This window comes from Daktulosphaira vitifoliae, unplaced genomic scaffold (genome assembly GCF_025091365.1).
Source record: "Daktulosphaira vitifoliae isolate Bord-2020 unplaced genomic scaffold, ASM2509136v1 Scaffold_5, whole genome shotgun sequence".
NCBI lineage: Eukaryota > Metazoa > Arthropoda > Insecta > Hemiptera > Phylloxeridae > Daktulosphaira > Daktulosphaira vitifoliae.
The window spans coordinates 10,300,752-10,324,703 of NW_026099576.1; the positions used below are offsets into that span (position 1 = coordinate 10,300,752).

At 25.3% G+C, this 23,952-nt stretch overlaps 4 protein-coding genes across 11 annotated transcripts in view; 2 read left to right on the top strand and 2 right to left on the bottom strand.

Moving 5' to 3' along the window:
- LOC126908713 (chitooligosaccharidolytic beta-N-acetylglucosaminidase-like) overlaps positions 1-7,420 on the top strand; it is a 9,812-nt gene extending 2,392 nt beyond the window's left edge. For 2 of the 6 annotated variants that reach the window (XM_050691019.1, XM_050691020.1), the window contains 8 exons: positions 1,825-1,943; positions 5,231-5,389; positions 5,462-5,706; positions 5,765-6,089; positions 6,155-6,482; positions 6,537-6,959; positions 7,038-7,162; positions 7,226-7,420. In XM_050691019.1, coding sequence (XP_050546976.1) covers positions 1,837-1,943; positions 5,231-5,389; positions 5,462-5,706; positions 5,765-6,089; positions 6,155-6,482; positions 6,537-6,959; positions 7,038-7,162; positions 7,226-7,331 — 1,818 coding nt within the window. In that variant the 5' untranslated portion in view covers positions 1,825-1,836 and the 3' untranslated portion in view covers positions 7,332-7,420. Of the gene's footprint in view, positions 1-1,529; positions 1,944-5,230; positions 5,390-5,461; positions 5,707-5,764; positions 6,090-6,154; positions 6,483-6,536; positions 6,960-7,037; positions 7,163-7,225 lie in introns of those variants that run through there. The other 4 variants (XM_050691021.1, XM_050691022.1, XM_050691023.1 and 1 more) reach the window with 3 other exon arrangements.
- A 43-nt stretch (positions 7,421-7,463) lies between these two features.
- On the bottom strand, positions 7,464-14,041 carry LOC126908714 (alanine--glyoxylate aminotransferase 2, mitochondrial). 2 transcript variants are annotated; one of them, XM_050691024.1, is made up of 8 exons: positions 13,863-14,041; positions 10,427-10,521; positions 10,156-10,337; positions 9,963-10,086; positions 9,193-9,579; positions 8,824-9,138; positions 7,653-7,922; positions 7,464-7,588 (listed from the first exon to the last, which is right to left on the bottom strand). In XM_050691024.1, exons 1-8 carry the CDS (start codon positions 13,888-13,890, stop codon positions 7,472-7,474), a joined length of 1,518 nt encoding a protein of 505 aa, XP_050546981.1. In that variant the 5' UTR covers positions 13,891-14,041; the 3' UTR covers positions 7,464-7,471. The 2 variants fall into 2 exon arrangements, with proteins under 2 accessions (XP_050546981.1, XP_050546982.1); XM_050691025.1 differs by lacking the exon at positions 13,863-14,041 and having other exon boundaries at positions 10,156-10,362.
- Positions 14,042-15,227: 1,186 nt separating this feature from the next.
- LOC126908717 (programmed cell death protein 5) lies at positions 15,228-16,393 on the top strand. The gene is made up of 4 exons (XM_050691028.1): positions 15,228-15,563; positions 15,638-15,755; positions 15,823-15,995; positions 16,053-16,393. Exons 1-4 carry the CDS (start codon positions 15,498-15,500, stop codon positions 16,098-16,100), a joined length of 405 nt encoding a protein of 134 aa, XP_050546985.1. The 5' UTR covers positions 15,228-15,497; the 3' UTR covers positions 16,101-16,393.
- Positions 16,394-17,564: 1,171 nt separating this feature from the next.
- On the bottom strand, positions 17,565-21,724 carry LOC126908716 (putative uncharacterized protein DDB_G0292292). Of its 2 annotated transcripts, none has more exons than XM_050691026.1 (5): positions 21,289-21,724; positions 19,296-19,851; positions 18,285-18,387; positions 18,064-18,224; positions 17,565-17,984 (listed from the first exon to the last, which is right to left on the bottom strand). In XM_050691026.1, the coding sequence occupies exons 1-5, from the start codon at positions 21,491-21,493 to the stop codon at positions 17,855-17,857; spliced, it is 1,155 nt and encodes a 384-aa protein (XP_050546983.1). In that variant the 5' UTR covers positions 21,494-21,724; the 3' UTR covers positions 17,565-17,854. The 2 variants fall into 2 exon arrangements, with proteins under 2 accessions (XP_050546983.1, XP_050546984.1); XM_050691027.1 differs by having other exon boundaries at positions 19,305-19,851; positions 21,289-21,723.
- Positions 21,725-23,952: the final 2,228 nt, after the last annotated feature.

Consider the following 23,952-nt stretch of genomic DNA (forward strand, 5'->3'; position numbering starts at 1 on the left):
ATAGGAGATTAAATATTTTTCTATTATTATACTTTTGAAAAACATTTTTTCTCCTATTAGTATTACACTATGTAGTTTCGTCTTGCTCTCTTTAAATAATTAGTTTTTCTTAAGACAGTATTAGATTAATTTACATCAAAATGATTACATAATCATACTTTAGAATATTAATTTTAAGTAGCAGAATTGTGATTTAGATAAGTCTCATTTAAGAGAGAATAAATCCACAAACAGTTTATAGTGAAATAATCACAATTGGGAAATTTTGTATTATACTTTTAATGCGTTGAATAAAAAAAACAAGTCTAATTTTGTAATACATGTTATGATACAATATGTAATATTAATAATCAACATTTATAATACTGAAAATATCTAATCAGTTCTTACAATTGAACCAATTGGTAAAAATTAAGATTTAATATTTTAGTTATAATAAGTAAAACATTAATTTTTAAGATTTAATATGCCATTTAACATAAATTAGAAGAATTCAAGTAATATTTAGACAGTTAATTTAATTGACTAAATTACATTACTGGTATTGTAACATTAAGTTTTAAAGTAAAAAATAATAATTTGAAGTTAATTATTATCTAAATTGTATTATTAAAGAATAATTAATTAAAATATTCTAAATAATAACTTTTTTTGTAAAACAACATTCCCTTAAACAACTATCCAAATAAAAGTTAAACCTGATTTATAAAATAACAACAATTATTAAACTACACAGTAAGCAAGCATAGTGTTAAAACCATAAAGACAGTAACAAAGAATTTATATAAGAAAGACAGAGAAAAGTAATAAATGTTACTAAGATTATGTATATATTCAGACAACATTTATACAGAATGAATACATTATGCATTCATTGTACATTCACTTATGAAACACTTAACTAATTGAAAAATAAAAATAACATTAATATTTTTTTTAATGGTTTCTTTTATTTTAATTTTTCTCTTAATTTATAAATCATAAAGTATTTTTTATATTCATCCCTTAAGCTATAATTGTGTCAAATTTAATTTATCAAATGGTAATATCCTTAATTAACTAACTCATTTATTAGATAATGATCTAATTAAGAAAATGACTTGTCCATAACAACTTTTGAATCAGTATTTTGAAAGTTATTGAAAATAACAGCACCCATTCTTAACCTCCAGTCATCTCACTTTAAACTGTTAAAAATTTCTGAAATATTGGTCAAAAAGTTGTTTTCGACCAGTCATTTTCTTCTTGATTAGACCATTATATAATAAATAAGCTAGACAATTTTGTATGTTGTATTTAAATCGACATTCTTATAAAGTGTAAGGGATCAACTTAAAATTTACAATATGATTGTTAAATTGAGAGAAACATTAAACTAAATAAATCTAATAAAAAAATTATTAGTTTTAAACATTTTTTTTATTTTTCAATTTATTAAGTGGTTTATGGTAAGTGAATCACTCTGTATATTATACAGCCAAGACTGTCCATTATGCAGTGTTCACATAACACTATTAAAGCAACACTTAATGTTAGATAGGTAGTGTAGTTGTAGTCATGTCCTAATATGCACGCATGTTTTTCTTATCATTTTTGTGGTATTACTGCATGGATAATGTAATAAGTTCTACTACAATAATAATGTATACAAAGTTATTAGCAGGTTCCCCTATTATTTACAGCTGTAAATATCAACCTATAGTTTTTTTTTGCACTTTTCAGTAAATGTAAATTAATCAGATTAGATTTTTTAAAATGAAAACAAATAATAATTAATTAGGACTGTTATTAAATCTAATTATGTATAGAAATATATTTTTAAAGAGACGAAAGTATATGGCGATGGCTGGGTGTGCTCTGCTTTTTCTCATAATTTGGGTGCATTTGATGCGATCACTTGACAATGCTGCAGCAAGTTTTTCTGCAAACAAACCTTATATTGGGTGAGTAAAATTTAAAAATTATATTAAAAAAGTATGTTTCTTCTATATTTATTATCACAGAAGGAGTTATTTTTTATTGCAAATTATAAAATAACTGAACATTACAATTTGTTCATAATAAAATGATTAACATTGAATTTTTAATGAATTTTTTTATGCTAAATTAAAATCTAAAATTAGAATTGACTGTTATTTTCTATATTTATTTTTAATTAATAAATTATTAAAATATTTAGTTTTCATATTATTATTTTTTTAATTTCTCAAGGTAAACGAAACATTTTCATATAATAAATTATACAGTAGCTAGTTACTATGCTTTTATTATAATTTTCTTAAAAAACTAATGATTTTGTAATATTTTTTTGTTAACAAGCCCTAGTGCTATTTAAAAGTTATCTGCATTTAGAAGTATAGATTAAAATGGTTTTTAGAAAATATGATACATAATGCATTGAAATATTATAAGGACATCGTAATTTAAATCTATAAAATAATATAAAACAGTTAATACTAATGCACTCTTTGATTGGTGTAACTTTTGAAATTAATTGTTTGATATTGTTCAGTTCGTAATAATAATAAATATTATTTGGTATAAAATAATAAACATATTTAGATAATAGAATACCCAGTTGAAGTACATATGTCACTTCGATATCAGCGAAATAGACTCTAGTTCAATGATAAAATATTGATAGCGTATTATTTTAGGATTAAAATATTATTTTGTTTTATTGATAATCAAAAACATTAAAAGAATATTCTATATAATAATAGTGTAAATATTATATATGTGTTCGGCAAAAAATAATGTTTAATAACCTAAAAATGAATGAAAAATTACTTTCTATAACTAATGTCAGCCATCAGAAATTATTCTGTAAAAAATCTTTTATACATATATAGCTCAAATTATTTAACTAAAAATTCCCCATAAATTATTTTTATATTTAAAAATTCAAATGAACGCAAAAGTTAAATGATACGTCTCTGTAGAATAAATTACCAAAATGTAGTATAATATAGAGTCTTTCTTCATTGTATACAACGCGACGTTCAGACAAGAATACAACAAAACTCATTAGAGCCGAACATTTATTTTGTAGATAAATGACAAATTCTGTTATTCTAATATACAGAATGATTCATTTATCATGAACCACTTAATTAATCAAAAAATAAAAATAATATTAATAAATTTGTTATTTGTTTCTTTTTGTTCAATTTTCCCTCGATTTTTCAAACATAAATAATTTTTATATTCATCTCTTATACCTTATTAGGGTGTCAATTTAATTTCTCAAATGGTTATACCCTTAATTAACTAGCTTATTTAATAGAAAATTATCAAATTAAGATAATGACAAGTCGATAACAACTTTTGGACTAGTATTTCGGGAGATATTTACATATTTAAATCTAGATAAGAGGAAGTGAACGGTTGAAAAATATTTAGTAATAAAAAAAAACGTCAACTACACTTCACCTCCAGTCATTACTTTAAATTGTAAATTACTTATACTTTAAGTTATAAATTACATTAATTATCTATTATATAAACTAGTTAATTACGGATAGTTGTGTTGCCATTTCAGAAATTACAAGAAATTTACACCTTTATAAGACATGAACATAAAAAAACATTATGATTGAAAAATTGAGAAAAACATTGAACTAAAAGAAACAAATAAAAAATTATTAATATTTTTATTTTTCAATTAATTAAGTGGTTCGTGATAAATGAATCACCCTGTGTATATATATAAATTTATATGAATACCTAACAGTATTTATTATTATTACTTTTTGTACTTAGTTTTCTATTTAAAAAGTATAACTACTTTTTAAATACGTAAGCAAATGTCAGTTAATTAACCTCAAACTGGATAAACTATAAAACAATGATAAAAAACCCAGCACAAGGGAGGTCGCGGCACAGTAGTGACGTGGCATAGTTGGATCCAGTATAATGATATCTGACAGTGATTAAAATCACTATCATAAAAAACACGCTTCGATGCAAATCTTTAGATAGTGTTTAATTTTAAAAAATTGGTGGATTATTCCAAAAGCTACATGATCTGCTATTTCCTTACTAATATCCTGATTAAGATAGAGTATGTCGAATGAAAAAGGGATATATATATATTATTTCTCATAAAAAAATTGTGTTGATCCATACACCTTTCAATAAGTTATAGCATTATAAAGTTAAAATTGTAAAAAATAAAATCGAGAATTTTCACACAAAAATAAAATTTGGTAGTTATTTTCACCGTAAAGACAAAATAAAGTCCGAAATTTTTTTTTTTTTTTTCTATAATAAAGTACATTACATTAACTTTAATTTAATATATATATATAAAAGAGTCAGACTTTCCGGAACAATTTCAAAAGTTAAGTTGAAAAAGTTAATTTTTTGTGAAAAAATTGACATTTTGGTCCCCCCTGTGGACAGGTAAATGGTCAAATATGTAAAAAAAGTATACCAAATTAAAGGTATAGACATCATGCATCTATAAAAAAAATTATATTGATTTGTTCATTTTTGAATGAACAAATGTTATAGCAGTTTTAAGTAAAAAACATTGAAAAAATTAGCGATTTTAAAATTTGTAATTTTTTTGGAGGTTTCCTCCATTTACGGGAAACGAGGAAAATTTTTTAATTTTAGAGGGTAATGTCTTCGACTAGATACGATTTGTGATCTTTTGACGTATCGTTGAAAGAAATCGGTTCGGTGAGAGCTGAGAAAAAGTGGTAACAGACAAAAAAAAAACACATCATAGTAAAACCATTACTTTCTCAGCTTCACAAAAATTCGCTAGTGACATGTGCTCATAAACGTGTATAATAACTCAGATGATTAATCCAAACTTTTATTTGTAAAATTGTAACCGTTTAGAAATAATGAATCATATAACATTTAAGACGAGCATTTTTACTTTCCTTCTCATTTCTGATGATTAGGACTAGGAGTTATATGCATTTATAAATTTTGTGAAGTTATTCTGAACACACAATCAGCTAGTAATAATTTTAATTAATTGAATTGAAAATTTAGTTCTATGTTGTTTCCGAGGTTATAATTTTGGAAGAGATTAGGGATTTATGTCGTCTTAAAATGAAAAATATTTCTTCTCTACTATATAATCCTACGATATAATGCGCAAACTTAGGTCCCTTGAAAGTGGCTCAAACAAAATTTATAAGTGCATATGTATCTGGGCCCTAATTATAATACTTAGAAGTATGTTTATTAAATATTTTTGTTTTGTTTTCAGAAAATTTTATGATTGTGTAAACAACACTTGCATACTTTCAAAATTTCCAGTAAGTGAAATGTATAATAATCAAGCCAGTGGCTCAATAGATGTATGTCGATTGACATGTGGACTTTATGGAGCTTTATGGCCACGACCTACTATTAAAACTGAAATAAAGTAAGTTTATTATGTTTTATAAACAAAAAGGTAAAGTTATAAATCAACCATTTTTGTAACCATTTTAATTAGACAGTCGATAATACAATTTGGATACGAGAATATTAAACTAAATTTGTCTTCCGTTGAAGATGAACTTGGAAAACAATATATAAATGAAGCTTACCAAGTGTTCCTAGATTCATTAGGAAATTTATGCAAACCTCGATGTAATCCTTATGCTAACTCAGTTACTATATTTGTTAGTAATACTAGCTCCTTCGAATACCTTAAATGGACCACCAATGAAAAATACGATTTAAGTATCGTTACAGAAGGTATTAAGTAAAATTTTTCCTTTTCAAAATTAATTTAAAACTAATCAATAATTTATAGGAGATCAAATTAATGTAAAAATTACTGCACAAACAGTGTATGGAGTACGACATGGAATGGAAACTTTGCGCCAATTGATTACTTCATATGGTTCTAAAGAATTAGGTTACAATTTAGTTATAGCCACTGAAGTTAACATTAGCGATCGACCCGTGTATTCTCATCGAGGTTTCATGTTAGATACGTCTAGACATTTTTTTTCGATGTCTAAAATTAAGAAAACTATCGATGCTATGGGCCATTCCAAACTTAACGTATTTCATTGGCACGTAACTGACTCGCACAGTTTCCCATTAGATTTACCTAGTGTACCATTAATGTTCAAGTTAGTCAATATTTTTAGCTAATTATACTATTTTTATTGGAGATTTACTCTACTAATTTTATTAGATATGGATCATACAGTCCAGAACAAAAATATTCATATGACGAAATTAAAGATCTAATGAGATATGCTCTTGTTAGAGGAGTAAGAATTATAATTGAAATTGATTCTCCTGCTCATGCTGGAAATGGTTGGCAATGGGGCAAATCTGAAGGATTTGGCGATCTTGCTGTTTGCGTTGATAAAAATCCGTGGAGAAAATACTGTGTTCAACCACCTTGTGGTCAACTTAACCCTATTAACAATAACACTTACTTTTGGTTAGGTAATCTTTACAAAGACATTATTAGCTTACTGCCTCAAGGAGAGGCTTTTCATATGGGAGGCGATGAAGTAATATATTTCTTATATGTAATTGTCATTTATTATCGTACAAATTATTCATAGGTTGCTATAAATTGTTGGAATACTACTGATCAAATAGTCAATTGGATGAAATCTAAAAATAAAGATCTAAGTGAAAATTCATTCTATGAATTATGGTCTGATTTCCATATCCAAGCACTTAAAGCATTTGATAAAAAAGCTGGAGATTCCAATTCCAATATTATAGTTTGGTCTAGCGGTTTAACTGAACCAAGTATAATTCAAAAACATTTGGATAATAATCGATTTATCATAGAAGAATGGGAAAGCAGTACAGCTGCAGCACAGTTAACCGAATTAGGCTATAAAGTCATAGTAGCTACCAAAGAATTCTACTACTTAGATCATGGTTTTTGGCCTCCAACTAATTACCATTCATGGAAGTTAATTTATGAAACTAAATTGCCTATTGTTAACAATACACATTTAATTTTAGGAGCAGAGGTACACCATAAAAGTTTTTATAATATTTTTTTAGAACTATAAATTATATTAATACAAATATGTATATGTTACCTTTAGACGTGCATGTGGTCAGAATATGTAGATGAAAATAGTGTTGACTTTAAAATTTGGCCAAGAACTGCTGCACTTGCAGAAAGATTATGGTCTAACCCAAAAACAAGAGCACAAACTGCTGAATACAGGTATTAATAATAGTATTTAAAAAATTTAGAATTATATAGTCTACAATCAATTGTAATGTCTAGATTGCTCCAGCATAATGAACGGCTTTTAAAACTCGGAATAAAACCTGATGCAATAATGCCAGAATGGTGTTACGACCGCGAAGGTGAATGTAAACTAGAAACGTGATATTTTTAAAATTGTTCCTTTAAATAATAATTTGATTTCTTAATTAAATTTTTATATATTATATTTATTATACAATTTTTTGTTAGCAATTTTTTTTTTATTAAATATTTAAGTTTTAAAACTTTTATAAACATAAATACTTAAATATTATTACGATATTTTGCTTCATAATAATTTTGCATAGCTCGCCTTAGAACAACTATAGTAAAATCCACATCGTCTTTTGTTATACACATAGGAGGCATGAATCGCAATACCTATAAACATTTTACAAGTTAAATATTTTATACATTTTAACTTACTTGAAATTTATTATCTCACATTTGATCGAGCTCCGCCAATTCCTAATAAAAGCCCCATTTTAGAACAATCGTTTTTTATGTGAGTAATAGCTCTAGAGTTCAAAGGCATAGTGTGAACTTTGTTATCGCTCTCATCTTGTTTGACTTCAACTAGTTCCACTCCTACCATGAGACCTTTACCCCGAACATCCCCTATGATTGACCATTCACGTCTCATCCCACACAGTTTTTCTATAAAGTACGTGCCGACTTCTAAACTATTTTGTTGTAGTTTTTCATCCTCTATCACCTAAAGTATTTTTTCGATTTATAAACTAGTAATTATATCGCTCTGTCAGAATTTCAAAGTTTCAAAATCTTATAAGAATCACTTTTTACTTTATTTTTAGCATTTATGCTAAGTTCAAGACAATCTTGAAAGGTAGTAAATAATAATCTATATCAATTATACTAAAATGTCAAAATTTCATAAACTTTAAATATCTCTATTATTTAAGTACGAGCACCAGTATATATACATAGTTGGAGGTGGAATGGTACGGTGTCAAGGGTCGGGAATTGCACGATGACTACCGATTTTCATGCTAATAGCTAAACGGTTTATACCAAAAAAGTCACGAGTGAATACCCGTTAAAGTAGGGCACCGTACCATTTAATAATTATAATTTTAAGAAAATTATTTTTATTATTTTTTTGTTACATATATTTTTTGATTTATTAATTGTTAAATATTTTTTTAATTCATTCCTTTTACGTTATAATGGTGTTGACTTTATTTTTTTTTTTAATGACATCATTCATATTTAATGGCTTATAAAATAAAAAATAATCTGATTAAAAAAACATTTTTAAATATAGTATGGAGAAAGAACTTGACAGAATAATACGCAATGATAAAACAACCTACATTCGACCCCACTTTATGTTTTAAAATAGTTAAAAACTTTTAAAATAATGAGTTATTAGCTGTCATCAACCAATAATTTTCTTAATTAGATTATTTTTTTATTTTATAAGCTATTTAAATATGTATGTGGCCATTTAAAAAAATAAAGTTGACATTCTTATAAAATATAAAAGATGAATAAAAAATATTTTCTTAAAATAATTACTATTTTAAAAGAAATAGTGTGGATAATATTAAAAAAATCACTCTGTGTTAGAATAAGTTAACAAGGCCCTTATTTACTTCTAATACTGAAATCCCTACAGCGCATGCTACTGGATTTCCACCAAATGTATTAAAGTGAAATCCTGGGTTTAATGACTTAGCTATGTCCGACGTAGTAGCTACAGCTGCCATAGGAAATCCATTGGCGATACCCTTGGCCATAACAACTATATCTGGTGTGACTCCATGTGATTGAAAATTCCAAAAATGTTCTCCAGTCCTTCCAAAACCTGTCTGTACTTCGTCGGCTATACATAAACCACCGTTAGTCTTTACCAACTCGTAAACTTTACTTAAATAACCTTTAGGAAATTGAACTACTCCACCAACGCCCTTCAAAAAATATATTATATAAAGTTTATTAAGAGTTCTTGTTTAATTGTTTACTTGAATAGATTCAGCAAAAAAACCAGCTATATTTCCTCGAGGAAGCGAGTAGGTAAAAAGATCTTCCAACTGCTCGTAATATTTATCTGCAGCAAAACAATGATTTTGACTGCATTTACAAGCCCGTTGAGTCTGTGCTGGTGAGTCTCGGCAATTTTTTCCTCCCCAAATTCCTTTGAACACATCTGGACACATAGTATGATGTATCGAATGTTCCACAGGTTGGTTATATCTAGTTGCTGATAGTGCAGTGAGTCCATGCAAAGTTCCTGATACTCCATGGTAACAATTTTGGATTGATATTATATCTTGATTGCCAGTATATAAACGAGCCAATTGTAATGCTAACTGGTTTGCTTCAGAACCACTATTAACCAAATACACAGTCTGCAAGATTTAAAATGCACATTCAAATTCATAACAGTGATCTTTAAAGTGTTCGATTTTCAAACAGAATCGTATTAGTGAGGTTCAAAAATCGAAATATAATTTTAAAAAATCGAACCAAACTATTTTCTTGTGTTGTTTAACTGTTAATCGGTTCAAAAATCAAAAAAGTTTAATAAACGTTTGCTCTGAACTTTTTGAAAAATAATATAAACACTTTTTGCCTGAAAATTATCAAAATTAATGCTTGGTTTGAGTTTAATAAAATATTGCTCATTTCGGGTTCGATTAGAAAAGTGAAAGTTCGGTTTGATCATAAAAATAAAAGTTCATAACATCACTATTCATAATGTAAATTATGTCTACGAATTATTTATATTCACGTTAATGTGATTTGGCATGGTCGATACCAATTTTTCCACATATTCATACAATTTTGGATGTTCATAAACACAAGATACGTGATTTAACATACGTGTCTGCTTGATTATTGCATCAGTTACACGTCTGTAAATAAAAATTGGCGTTTTTGCTTTTATATACTAAATTCATACCTTCCAAACCATTTATACTAACGGATGACAGTGTCCAACGCTTATGGTTGCAATACCACCAAACATATCCAAATATCGTTTACCGGTATAATCAAACAACCACTGCATTTTTCCTGAATGTAATAATAAAGGTTCTTCGTACATTTGCCTCTGGGGAAATACATTTTCAGCCTGCATTGACTGTGCTTTTTCATAGGATGGACCCTGAATAAAATATTGTTAATAACATCTAGAAATCAGCAACACCAAGTTATCATAGATAATGAAAATATATACTAATAAACAAATTTTACCTTATAAATTGGAGGAGTAAAGTCAATAGATGGAAGCTTTGGTAATGGATTATATGTTCCATAACGCTTATAAAATAGTTTTTGAATATCACTATCTGGAAAATTATTTTAAATATTAATAAATTATTAATAGTTCTTTAAATAAATTACCTTATAATGAAATGCGTTGTAAAATAAATATTTAACATATCATGAATTATATAGACTCAGCTGTAGATCCAGTAAGAGCTGTTGTCTACCCCTTTTGGAAAACATTTCAATAATTTAGACATTAATTGATTTATTTACGTACAAATGGATTATGCACCCCCATATATATATTAATCCGCGTCTTTATAGTTGTTTATAAAATTGAAAAACTACAACCCTTGTTTATACTCAGGATATATAAACATATTGAGTAATTTTATTTAAAATAATTTTTGTACTGAAAAATTTCAATTTATTAAATACTTTTTATTTTATAGATACATTCAAATAATAAAATGTTGGCATAAACTAGCTTTAACAATTATAACATTTAATTATCTTATAATAGATTTTACTTGACAATAATTGTTAACAACTAGACTATTGTACTATTGTATTAGCTAACAGTATTAATCGGCATATTGTAACTATTCTTTATGCCTTATTCACTTTTCTCGAAGCGATATATATAATAAATAATCAAAATACAATTTCCTCTCAGTTATTTAAAAAAAAACCAGCACAGTGGCGACGTGGCATAGTTGGGTCCAGTATAGATGATATATGACAGTGATTAAAATAAGTATCATAAAAACCGCTTCGATACAAATCTACAAATAGTGATTAATTTTAAAAATATTGGTGGATTATTCCAAAAGTTACATGATCTCCTATTTCCTTATTTATTTCCTGATTACAAGTTTTATGATTTATAAGTGTTATATATGAATATATATATATGTATTTATAATATATAAATATACATAGGGAAATGGTTTGAAATGACCCATACATTTTTCAAAAAGTTATTAATTATAAATTTAATAATGTAAAATATAAAATCGAGAATTGTAAAACAAAAATAGCATACGGTAGCCGTGATGACAAAATTAAGTCTGAAATTTTTTTTCCCATAATAATGTATATTACATAAGCTTTAATTTAAGGTATATATAAAAGTGTTAGTATTTCCGGAAAACATTCAAAAGTTAAATTTAAAAAGTAATAATTTTAAATCCCTTCCTGAGGACAGGTAAAGAATCAGATTTATAAAAAATATATCAAATTATAGTTAAAGACATCATTCATCTATAAAAATAAAATTATATTGATTTGATCATTTTTGAAAAAGTTATGGTAGTTTTAAGTAAAAAATTTGAAAATTTTTCGAAAATTAGCGATTTTTAAATTAGTAATTTTTATTTGGATATTTCCCCCATTTACGGGGAACTAGGGAAATTTTTCGACTAGATATGTTTTGTGATCTTTTAACGTATCGTTGAAAGAAATCGGTTCGGTGAGAGCTAAGAAAAAGTGGTAACAAACGCACACAAAATAAAAAAACATATCATAGTAAAATTAATACCTTCTCAGCTTCGCATTGAAGCTAAAAAAAAGTATATTTCATTAAAAAAATTATTACAAAGCGATTAAATTGCCGTAAAATTATGTGTTATTATCACATGTGACAGTAACAAAATGGTAGTCCGATGTAATTATCATACTGTACTTTAAGTCTACGTTTACAAAATTTATATATGACATTTAAATTTTATAGACCAAATCTGAAAAAGTTATAAGATGATTTCTTTAGCCAAAAACCCATTTACGTATTATTTTTTATTGGTATAAATCATTTTTTACCTAAAAAGAAAAGATTATGAGAAGACACGTCAAAAATGCTTAGTATTTATCGATTTTGAAATGTGACGATTTTAAATGAAACATTGATACAATTGCACGGAATGCTTTTAAACCAACCTAGACTCATCATTATTTTTCATCAAGAATTNTTTATTGGTATAAATCATTTTTTACCTAAAAAGAAAAGATTATGAGAAGACACGTCAAAAATGCTTAGTATTTATCGATTTTAAATGAAACATTGATACAATTGCACGGAATGCTTTTAAACCAACCTAGACTCATCATTATTTTTCATCAAGAAATAATGTATATAGTCTGAACTGCATTAAGGTTATATATTTGATATACCCAGTGGCGTACACAGAAATTAAATTTGGGGGGGGTTTTTTGAAATTTAAAGAAAATTAAATGTGACACTGCCCACATTGTTCGCTTACAAAATTCCTGTTTTCGATTACTTTATTGTGGAAATATTTATAGTATGATATGATCTTTTTTATAGTTATTACTTATTGTTTATGGTTCAAAATTGTCGCTTAGCTTATCAATTTGTGGGGGGATCCAACCCCCCCCCCTTGTGTACGCCAGTGGATATACCTTATTCATGTACAAAAAAACTTAAAACCTATTAACTTAAAATAAAAAAAAATTTTGTAGACAAAATATTTTACAACTTTATTTTTTTAAAATTATAAATATATAAAGTGTTCAATAAGTAAGTAAACAGGTCAGTTATTACAAACAATGAGAACAATAGAAACCCGTTTCCTTACTTACTGAAAACTCTATATAATTTTATCGTAACCGTTTAAATAATACAACATAATTAAACGACGAAACGTATAATGAGTTGTACTAAGCAAATGATGATCATATTTTGTAGAGTTATTACCTTTTTGCTTAGTACATGTTTTATACGGCTTTAATCGTAATTATTCAAGTCTATTTTTATGAAATACGTATAAACCAAATCCTTAATAACTCGGCTTCAAGTTGGATACGGCAAATTTTACTAGCTCTAAAGATGCGTTACTAAATCCTCATTATTTTAATACAATAAAATAAATTTTTAGAACATATATCCTTCTTCACTAAAATATTAGAATACTCGATGTTTTAAAAATATATTCTAAAATTTTAAGGCATGAGCTTCATTATGTACATACCTAAAAAAAGTTTCTGATAGAGAAACTTTAAGGTCTTTTATTAAAATATGTAAAAATGATAAAAATACAATTCAAATTTGCATTTAAAAATTTTTTTTTTTATAATAAAGTTAAGTAGTTATTAGAAAAATAAAATACTACTTTCTTTACTAGCGTTAATTAATTTTTTTATTTTTATCCTATTAAAAAATAATTACATTTTTTGTTACACTAACAAAAATATTTTTTAAATTATTACTTCAATAATTTATTTTTACTTTCATTACAATATTCTACTGTCTGCATTATTATAAACGAGAATAGAAAGAGATGATAAAAACATTTTAATGAAATGTAAATATTATTTAATTGAATAAATTATAGAAAAAAACAATCAATAAGTTGAAAAATATATTTATAGTAATAGTTCAATAAAAAAAATTTGTAAAAAATACCTTTTAATTTGGTGCGTATGTGCTTCATGTCAAAATCAAAAAATTTTACTGCTAAAATACAAGATTGACAATAGTACAATTTATTCAAATTATTAAGCAATATAACCCAGACTGAAACAATTGTTAAAGTCGTCAACGTGCAGTCTTTTTGATGGGCTTCCTACAGGCCAAAGTTCAAATGATAATATATTATGCACTAAATAAATATCAAAATGTACTACAGCATGAATTTAATTGAATTTAATTATGTTTGAAAGAAATTAGTGAAAAAGAAGAATGTTAAAGAGCTACAACCTTGTTATGAAAATAAACATTAAAACATGATTAGTATCTATAAATGCTAACAGTATTTATAGTTTAACCATCATTTTAGTTTGATAAATAGTTTTTAATATAAGACGGATGATCAAAATTTACTATTAAAAAAGAAACCAGTACAGTTAGAACACATTATAGTTGAAAACAATATAGATTGAAAATTTTCAAGTGATTAAAATCATTATCATGTAAACACTTTGATTGGTTTTGTGTAAATAGATAGTATTTATTTCATTCTTTTATAAATTGGGATTATATTCAAAATATAGAAGAGGCCGAATCTTATATCGATATAAACATTATTATTTTAATTGCCTATAATGTGATCATAATATTTTATACATAAATCATACCAATGTATTAACTAGTTAAGTTAATTTTGGATATACTGCATTAAGGTACAAATTAATTAGTGTATATTTTTTAACTTAGTTTAGTTAAGAGTAACCAAAAAATAATTTAACTTTATTTTTATATGTTATTTGGGTAAAAAAAATCACTAGTTAAGTTATAAATTACATTCTTTCAAAAATAAGGAATTACCTAACTAAATTAAGTTTTCATTAAACAATATTAACGTTTTAATTTTTTAACGCCCAGATTTAAATATGTAATTCTTAACCATTGATATATTTAAAAACAAAATATTGTGTTTAGCACTGATAATATTAATATTATTCCTGAAATACGTAGACAGGAATTTTTAGTATTTTTTAACTATATAATTTTTAGTTTTTAATTAATATTTTAAATTTGTGTAAGATAACTTGTTTTTATCGCTTTTTAAGCTCATTACGGGACATAGCGGCCTCCCCAGAGAAGGAGGTTTCTTAACAATTGATAGTCCATAACGGGTGGTAGTCCGTTGCGGAGAGAAGGATGTCGATGGAAAGTATAAAAAAATGGAACATTGATCAGCATTCTTATATATATATTTAAACTTGTTACTCGACGTTTTTTCGTATTTATGGTGTTATGTGATAAGAAAGCCGAAGTAGTAACAACACTGTTTATTTATTGATAATGTTATCTTACTGTTATTCCTCATGTTTATTGATAGAGGGTTATTTTTTTCATAAAATTTACAGTATTGTGAATAAAAACTGAGACATTAACCGCATCATCAATATACAATCTTAGGAATTTTTTAATTAAATTTTTGTGCAAATGATATTGGAAGGTCTGTTAACATCTATTATTCATACGATAATCTGTCGGTAGAAATAAATACTCACTTGTGTGTAGGAGTAAATATTATAAAAATTACATTAGCTTCTACATTTTAGCAAGTTAAATTATAAATTATCTGAATAAGAAATGGGAGATTCCGAACTAGAAACTCTACGAGCTCAAAGAATGGCTCAAATGGAATCTGAACTAGGAGTAAGATTTAATATTATCTTAAACTTTTTTTCTGGATTTATTTAATATTTAATGTAATATACTTCTTAATATAGCCACAAAGTGGAAATGCTGCAGAAAAACAAAAACAAGCTGAACAACAACGTCAAGCAGTTGAAGATATGAAACATTCAATTCTTACACAAGTGCTAAATCAAGCTGCTCGAGCAAGACGTATTAATACTTTATAATATAGTTGTCACAAATTATTATTTATACATTTTATATTTTATTCATGTAGTAAACACACTAATGATTGGTAAACCAGAAAAAGGGAGAATGGTAGAAAATATGTTACTAAGAATGGCACAATCAGGGCAAATTGTTAACAAATTAGGAGAAGATGAACTAATAGGGTTATTAGAACAAGTTAATAATCAAATGCAATCTCAAGAACGTAAAACCACTGTTAAAGTATGATTAATATATAATTAAATTATCATTGAACTTAATAGAAAAACTTTTTTTCAGTTTGATAGAAGAAGAGCTGCTCTTGATGACTCCGATGAAGATTATTAAAAAGCTAAGACTTAATTTATTAATTTTATATAATTCATTTAACAAGAGATTTTGGAATTTTAACCCAATATTTTCTTATTCTTAACAAATCAATAGTATATCATACAAATAATCAACCATACTTATGTTACTAATAAAATATTTATAACCTGTCCTTATATAAAAAAGTAATTATAGTCTAAATATATTACTAGTTGATACAATGTTGTAATTGTATCAATTAAAGAATTTAAATATTATGTATTAATAAAATATTTTCTTAAAAAAATATATATCCTATGTATACAGGGTAATTCTTTTAATGTTATTCACTCAATTTATCTTAAAATAATTATTGAAAAAAAATTTTTCTGCCTTTTTTTGATTCATTCTTAATTCCTTCCCAAGATACCATTTAAATTTTTTTTAAATAGCAACATACATATTGATCTAGCTTAGAAGTCAAAAATTTATCCAATAAAGAAAATTACTAGTCAAAATCAAGAAGAACATTAGTTTTGGGATTTTTTTTTCCATTTTAAAGTTAAATCTTTAAATATATAGGAAATAATTAATATAATGCAAAATATCTATCAAAATTAGACAAATTGTTGTGGCTTATAAAGTAAAAATAAGTTTATTATAAGTAGTAATAAATTTCTACTTACAATACTGAATTTTTTTTTTTAACATACACATGTTAATCAAGTCTACAATGACTATTATCAAAATCTAAATAAATTTAGTATTTCAGTCCTTTAAAAACAAATTTGGTTGAATCATTGATTAGTAAATAAATATGGCCATGTAGTATTCACTTTTATAAAGTTACCATGATATTACAATTCACTTGAAATAAAATGGGGAATTCTCTGGATAAATAAATATAAGATGAGCCTTTTTCCTAAGGAATTTTTTTTTTTAATAACCCTATTAAAATATATTTATAATATAGTTTTTAGAAAGTTTAATTTTATTGGAGCTGTACTGAGAAAATTAATCACTTTTATTAAAAAATCAAGAAAATTTTATAATTTAAAAAATGAAAATTTAAGCTGCATTTTCCTAAAAACAAATTTCCTAAAACCAAATCATTTACTAATTTCACTTTTGTGAAAAATTAATCAATGTTATAAGAATATATATTGATTTATATCATTAAATAGTTAACTTGAATATTTTATTTCAGAATATCCCACATAATAAAATCACCTATTTCTACATAAAATATAATACAAACATGATTACTTAGTTTAAAACAATACTTCCAGAGTGGATAAAAATTTTGCCAATGGATAGCACAAATGTTTAGTTGCCAGAAATATAATTTTTTGGCCATTTTATTATTCAAAAAAATCGTTTCTTGGTTTTATTATTTGATCATTATTTGGAGATAATTCAAGGAGGTGCTTTTTGCTCCTCCCTTCCTCTATATAAACTTCACTGAAGGATTAATTTATACATTGCCAAATTTATGCAAGGACATTTCATAAGAATATATCTTTTTTATTTATAATTATATAAATTTCTATTTACATACAACTATCAATTAAATTAGATTTGATAACGAAAATAAAATCTTAAGCATTGAATGGCAATAAAAATACTAATAAAATAATAATAATCAAAATTACACAAAAACAAAAACAATTGAGGTCCAGTCTTGGCAATATATTTGCACAGATCCTGTACAGAGAAAAATACTCTGGTACATTTTAGAATTGTATTCTATCATATACATATGAGTAGCTGTAACCTATTAAAGGAGAGCAGTGTTATGTTATATTATCATCTGCTGAATCACTAGGATCAGCTAAAAGCTGGTTATTAGATGTTGATGAATTTTCTTGTTGCTCAAGTCGAATTGCCACATTATTTAATTCTTGGCAATTATCTCTTAATAAGCTTAAAATAAAATACAATTAGTATTATTTTACCAAATAATAATACATTTTACTAAAAAATTATAATGAATTAAATTTACTTGAGCAATACTTCAGTATTACGTGTACCATGACGTATCTGTTCAGCCACTGAAGTGTTTGATGGGATAGTAGCTAAATTGCTTGAATTCAAACCTTGTTCTCTAACCCGTAACAAAGCTCTTAAATTTCTTACTTCGTCTTCAGCTCTTTGAGCTCTCATCTACAAAAAATAATGTGTAACACCATGTATAAAAGGAAAACATACGAGTTTTTGACATACTAAAGCTTGTTGAAGCATGTTGTTTAAATTTAAAACTGTTGTTCTTAAATCTTGTTCTGTTGCTTCTAACCTAGCAACTCTAGCCTCAACTGCTTGACTGTGCCTAATTATTCATAACACAATTTTGCATTAGTGAATAAATCTTTATTTAATAGATAATATTTTTCTATAACCATATGTATGATCATTTAAATCTTTAATACTTTATATATGATATAATATATTTATGGTACATATGATACTTTTTTTTAATTTGCATCTTATATTAGTATATTTTTATAAAATATTGAAAATCGTTTATTTTAATGTATAATAATTGTGAATCATTTATTAAAATATTATTTATTTATATGAACTTAAATAGGAAATAACTTTAAACCAATATAGAATACCTCTAACTCAGAACCATTTCAGAGTGTTTATATTTATATATATATGTATGCGACAGGCTAAAAGGAAAGCTAGGCATTGTATACAAAAACCAAAATAAATTTTGATAAATAATATTTTTACATTTTGATTAATAAGTAAATTATTTTAAATATATTATATTCATAAAATCCATAAGATAAGCAATTAGAATGGCATAAAGTTCAACTCTTCCTACTTTTATATATTCTTGTGTACAGCATTTATAGCCCGAGTGTTAAATCTAAAAATAATCTTTTTTAATTTAATATTAGATAGGTACATCATTAGCACCAACAAACAGTGCCATAAAGATGTTTCAATAAATATGATATCTGTTAGTCTAAAATTGACATTTCCTGCATAAGTTTTAGTACTCTAAACAATAAAGGAGCCTTTTAGTATAATGCCCAGTTTATGTAAGTAATAAAATTTAAAAAAAAATACCTTACTCAAAATTTGTGGGTTTTTATACATTGCAGGCATACTCTATTACAATGGCTTTTTTTTTCTCTACTTTTTCACATATTTTACATACATATAGTTAATTAAAAATTGATCAATTTTTATTGTTATACAAGCATTTTAAATGATAAAAAAAACCTTTGAAACCTAGTATAATTCTGATTTGGAGGTTGAGTACCACGTTGTGGATTGATAGTGATGCTGATACGGTTTCTATCCGTTTGTTGTTCACTTCGGGTGACTGGGTGAACAACTGGAACTCCAATTGGCCCATCAGATAAAAAATCTGGTAAACTATTGATTGTAGTTGGTGTAGTAGCTCTTGGTTGTTGTGCTGATGTGTTAGAAAATGGCAAATCTAATGGCATAACTACACATTGTTGAGGGGTTCGATTACTACGATTTCCAAACATTGATGGACGATGAATTCCTCGAGTTAGATCTATATTATTAGTTCTTGAGTCAAGATCCCCATTATCATATGTTTGATCTGCAGCCAAGTGATCTTGAACGAAATCAGGGAGAGTAGATGTTTCTGATATAGGTCGCACTGGTTGAGATATACTTGGTACAACTTCTACTTTGGGTTTAGAAGTTTGATTAGAGCTATTGTTACACAAAAAATGTCTGAATGAAAGAGGGTTATCTTCTCGCTTAGAACTGCAAGCAGTAGATTCTCCTGTGGCTGCATCCACTAAAAAATTCAATTAAAATTTTGAAAAAAAATTCCAAGTTTACTAAAATAATTTTACTATGTATACTAAAAAAATGTAATGATTTAATTACAAAATATTAATTTTTATATTATAAAAATATATTTTTTTAGAATTAATTAATCTCATTTCTAAAACTAATAATGATTAAAAAATACAAAATATCTTAAAGTTTAACAGTTTAATTTAATTCTTTATTAGATTGCTTCTATTACTCAATTTTTTACCACATAGTTTTTGCAACAATACATTATAAATATTACACAATTTTTGTGAGAAAATGGCTTAATCAAATTATCAATATTATTGGAAAATTTTTACTGTGTTTAGCGGTATCAATATTATTTTTATAGATAGTTATGTTACACATATATTTAAAAAGTTCCATTTACCAAAAAAAAAAAAAATTTGTTTTTTTGATTTTCCAAGTGTTTCAGCTTTTTCTAATAAATGCTACACCTTTTGAATCACTAGATATATGTTTTTTGGAAAACTTGTATAGTATAGGAGTATAATAAATAACATTTTAAAATAAATATTATTATTTCTTATAAACTACCTTATAAAATGGCTATTTTTTTTAACACTTCTATTAATTAAAAAAAAAAATTATTTTATAATTAGTCATATACTTTAACAAATTTTATAAAAAGAAAAAAACAAAACATATTAAGTAGACAAAAAATTGATATTCTGTCAAATCAAGTTCAGATACATTGTACAAAATTTGAATGTATATTATATCAATTATATGATAATGATAAATTTGGTCATAGATTTTTATCAATAGATCCAAATTTATTTTAAATAAATTAAGAAATTTACATTAAAATTTATAATTTAAATCTTTAGAAGTATAGTGATATAAATTTGGAATGTTCATGTATTTTATGAAGACTTCTTATCCTAACTTAAAATATCATTGTCACGACATAAAATAAATTTATTAAAGGTTAGATTAAGCCATAATCATATAGAGACACATATTATAATCCCAACTCAAAATTAGAAAATTTTCTAGTTAATCTTTAATAAATCAAAGATATGTAAATTACATAGTATTAAAACTATAGGATCCTATAACATAGGCACAAATAGCAAATATTTTAAAGGTACTAAGTGGCATTTTTCTTTTTAAAAATAATTTTAACAACTTTAAGAGAGTGGTATATCCAAAGCATCCCCTGATTTGTGCTTACGCCATATTTAAACAAGTTATTAAAAAACACTTAAATAATGAACTATGAAAAATGAATAAATATTCATTATTAAAAATAATAATTTATTATAGTAATAGTAAGGAGAATTTCTAATAGTAATAATCAACACAAATTAATTGATTATTTTTACAACAAAACCAGGCAAATCAAAATGAGTTATTTCTAAAAAAAATGTTTCATTAAGAAGTTATGACTCACAATTTAAACTATTTTCATTGCGCTTGTTATCGGTATGTGTGCCTAAGCCAATATCTAATTGACACGGTGGAGAATTCTCATTTCCATTAGGTATAGAAGCACTACTGTTTGGAAAGGTGTCATTATGGTTGTCATTATTAGAATGATCCTCCACAGTATTATCAGTATTATTTAAAGTGTCTTTATCTTCTTCTTCGGCAGACATATCGAAGCGAATTCATAAAAACTATTTTAATTAAAAACTCCACGTAGTTGAAAAAAAATGTAATAATCAATTTATTAATCCGAACTTTTTATTTTTTAATAAGTGTCACAGTTTAAAAATATACAAAAATAAACGGTTTTTTAGATAAATTTTAGAAATCAAAATGTAATCGCAATGTAATACGTAGCAAAAGATCACACATATCAATTATATTTCAAAAATTCTGATTAGTGATTGCAAATTGAACGTAAGAGTAATTTGCGACAAATATATGACAATACATTATAATAGTAAAAACAACTAAAAATAAAAAAGTGGGGTCTGTAGAAGTGATAATGTTAACAGTGTAACCAAATAGTTGATAAAATAATTTGATATTTCAAACAGATGGTAACATTATTAATAATTGTAACATTTTCTTAATTTTAAAATTTTAATTAAAATATATCTTGTAAAATATCTCGTGTACAAGACATTAAGTCATAACTAAATTTATTTTTCAATACTTTCTATTTTATTAGGCTAGTGTTATAAAATGAAAAAATAGAGGCCATCTTAATTTCCTGTTAAAAATAAAGAACACAATCACACATGCTCACCAGATGTAAGATTATTTAAATATAGCAACGCATTCGATATGTTTGTGTCCTTAGATGCATAAAAATTTTGTCTTTCTTTCTAGTTTTAATTAAAAGTAAAACAATCATAATTCTAGAAATGTTTTTGAAGTGTAATAAAATTTTAATTTCTAACGATTAAATATATTTTCAACAAATATGAAAATACACAGATATACAGCGCCAAATAGAAAAAGATTACTTGATTTGATCCTAACTCAGAAATAACAGAAAAACTAATAAAATTCCTCTTCAAAAACAAACTCTTTGATTTCATACAAAAAATTATTTGCTTTTAATGTACTGTTTTTAACTTATTTGTCATTCGTAATGTATTATAAGTTTTATGTTAATATTTTAAAATATATTATTGCAATTAATCTAATCTAAAACCAATAGACTAAATCGCTGTGGTTTCTAATAAAAAAAAAAATGTAAGTTTATTCTAACTACTGGAGATTATTTTTCAGATATTTTACAATTATATTATATGTATATTTATTTATTTAATTTCAACAGATTTTAAGTGAAATAATTATTTTTCTGGATATCGTTTTATTTTTTATCAAAAGATAACACTAACTAAAATCATAGGTGCAATTTCAACAAACTTTTTTGATAGTCTTATTATATCTTCCCCTCTCTAAAATTTCTTTATATATAATTATATACGAATATGATTATTGTAATCATAAACTAAAAACATTCATAGGTTTAATTAAGACGAATTATATATTATGACATATAATATTTGAAATAGAATTAATATATAAATTATATAGGTGTATACATTATTAAATAATTCAGTTTCTCTTGTTTTGTTTTGAGCGATTTTATGTTAATGTAGGATGAATTTAGACTGAGTTGTTAGATATTCTATATTTGTTGGATTCTTATATTAAATGTTAAAGTGTCCATTTTAAAATTTTATAGTATATAACAACTAACAGTCATATTATTATGTAAAGCCGTAGTTTAAAAAAATATCACATAACATTGACATCTTTACATTATCAAAAACATTTTTCACATGTAAGACCACCGTGAAATATTAAAAATTTTTAAGTGTTGTCGATAAATATTTAATGTTCACATACATATATATGCAAAACCATAAACAGATTAATACAGATAGTTTATCATTTTGTAGAAACTAATCTTTTATGTAATAAATGACTAAATCACATTTTTTCAATTGACCTCATAAATATTATTTTGACGTCAAAGAAATTAATAGTAGTGTACTTTAATATTTGTTTTACACATTTAAATATAACAAAAACTGTAAACAACTTTAAATGAATTACACAAAACTATTCATAATAAGGGTCAAACTTTTTGAGGAACGCTATACCTTTTCTTCTAGTATCCTGATATAAAATTATATTTTATTTAATAATATTTTAGAAATAAAATTTGATATTATTAAATAGTAGTATATTTTTAGACAATAATATTTTCTACTACTTAATAAACTGATTAGATCAAGAGATTGTCTTTAAAAGGAAATATAATAACAAAGCATTACTTTATAAATATTTTTCACCATTTACGAGATGCCACAAAAAGATAATTATAATACTTTGATAATTTGAAAAAGTAATTTTAATTTGCATCACACTAATGCTCCAGTACATTTAGTATATTGGCAGCATTTTTTTTTTTTAATACGAGATTTGTATTGGTCAGGAAAATGTTATGAACGATATATATATTTATATGATATGCTTCTCTAATTAGTAAATAAATTATGATATTGTATTTATTTTGGAGTGTCATTGCATCCTCTGGTTCCGAAATTGAAAGTTACAGTCTGCAACAATATGAGTTTAATCATTACCC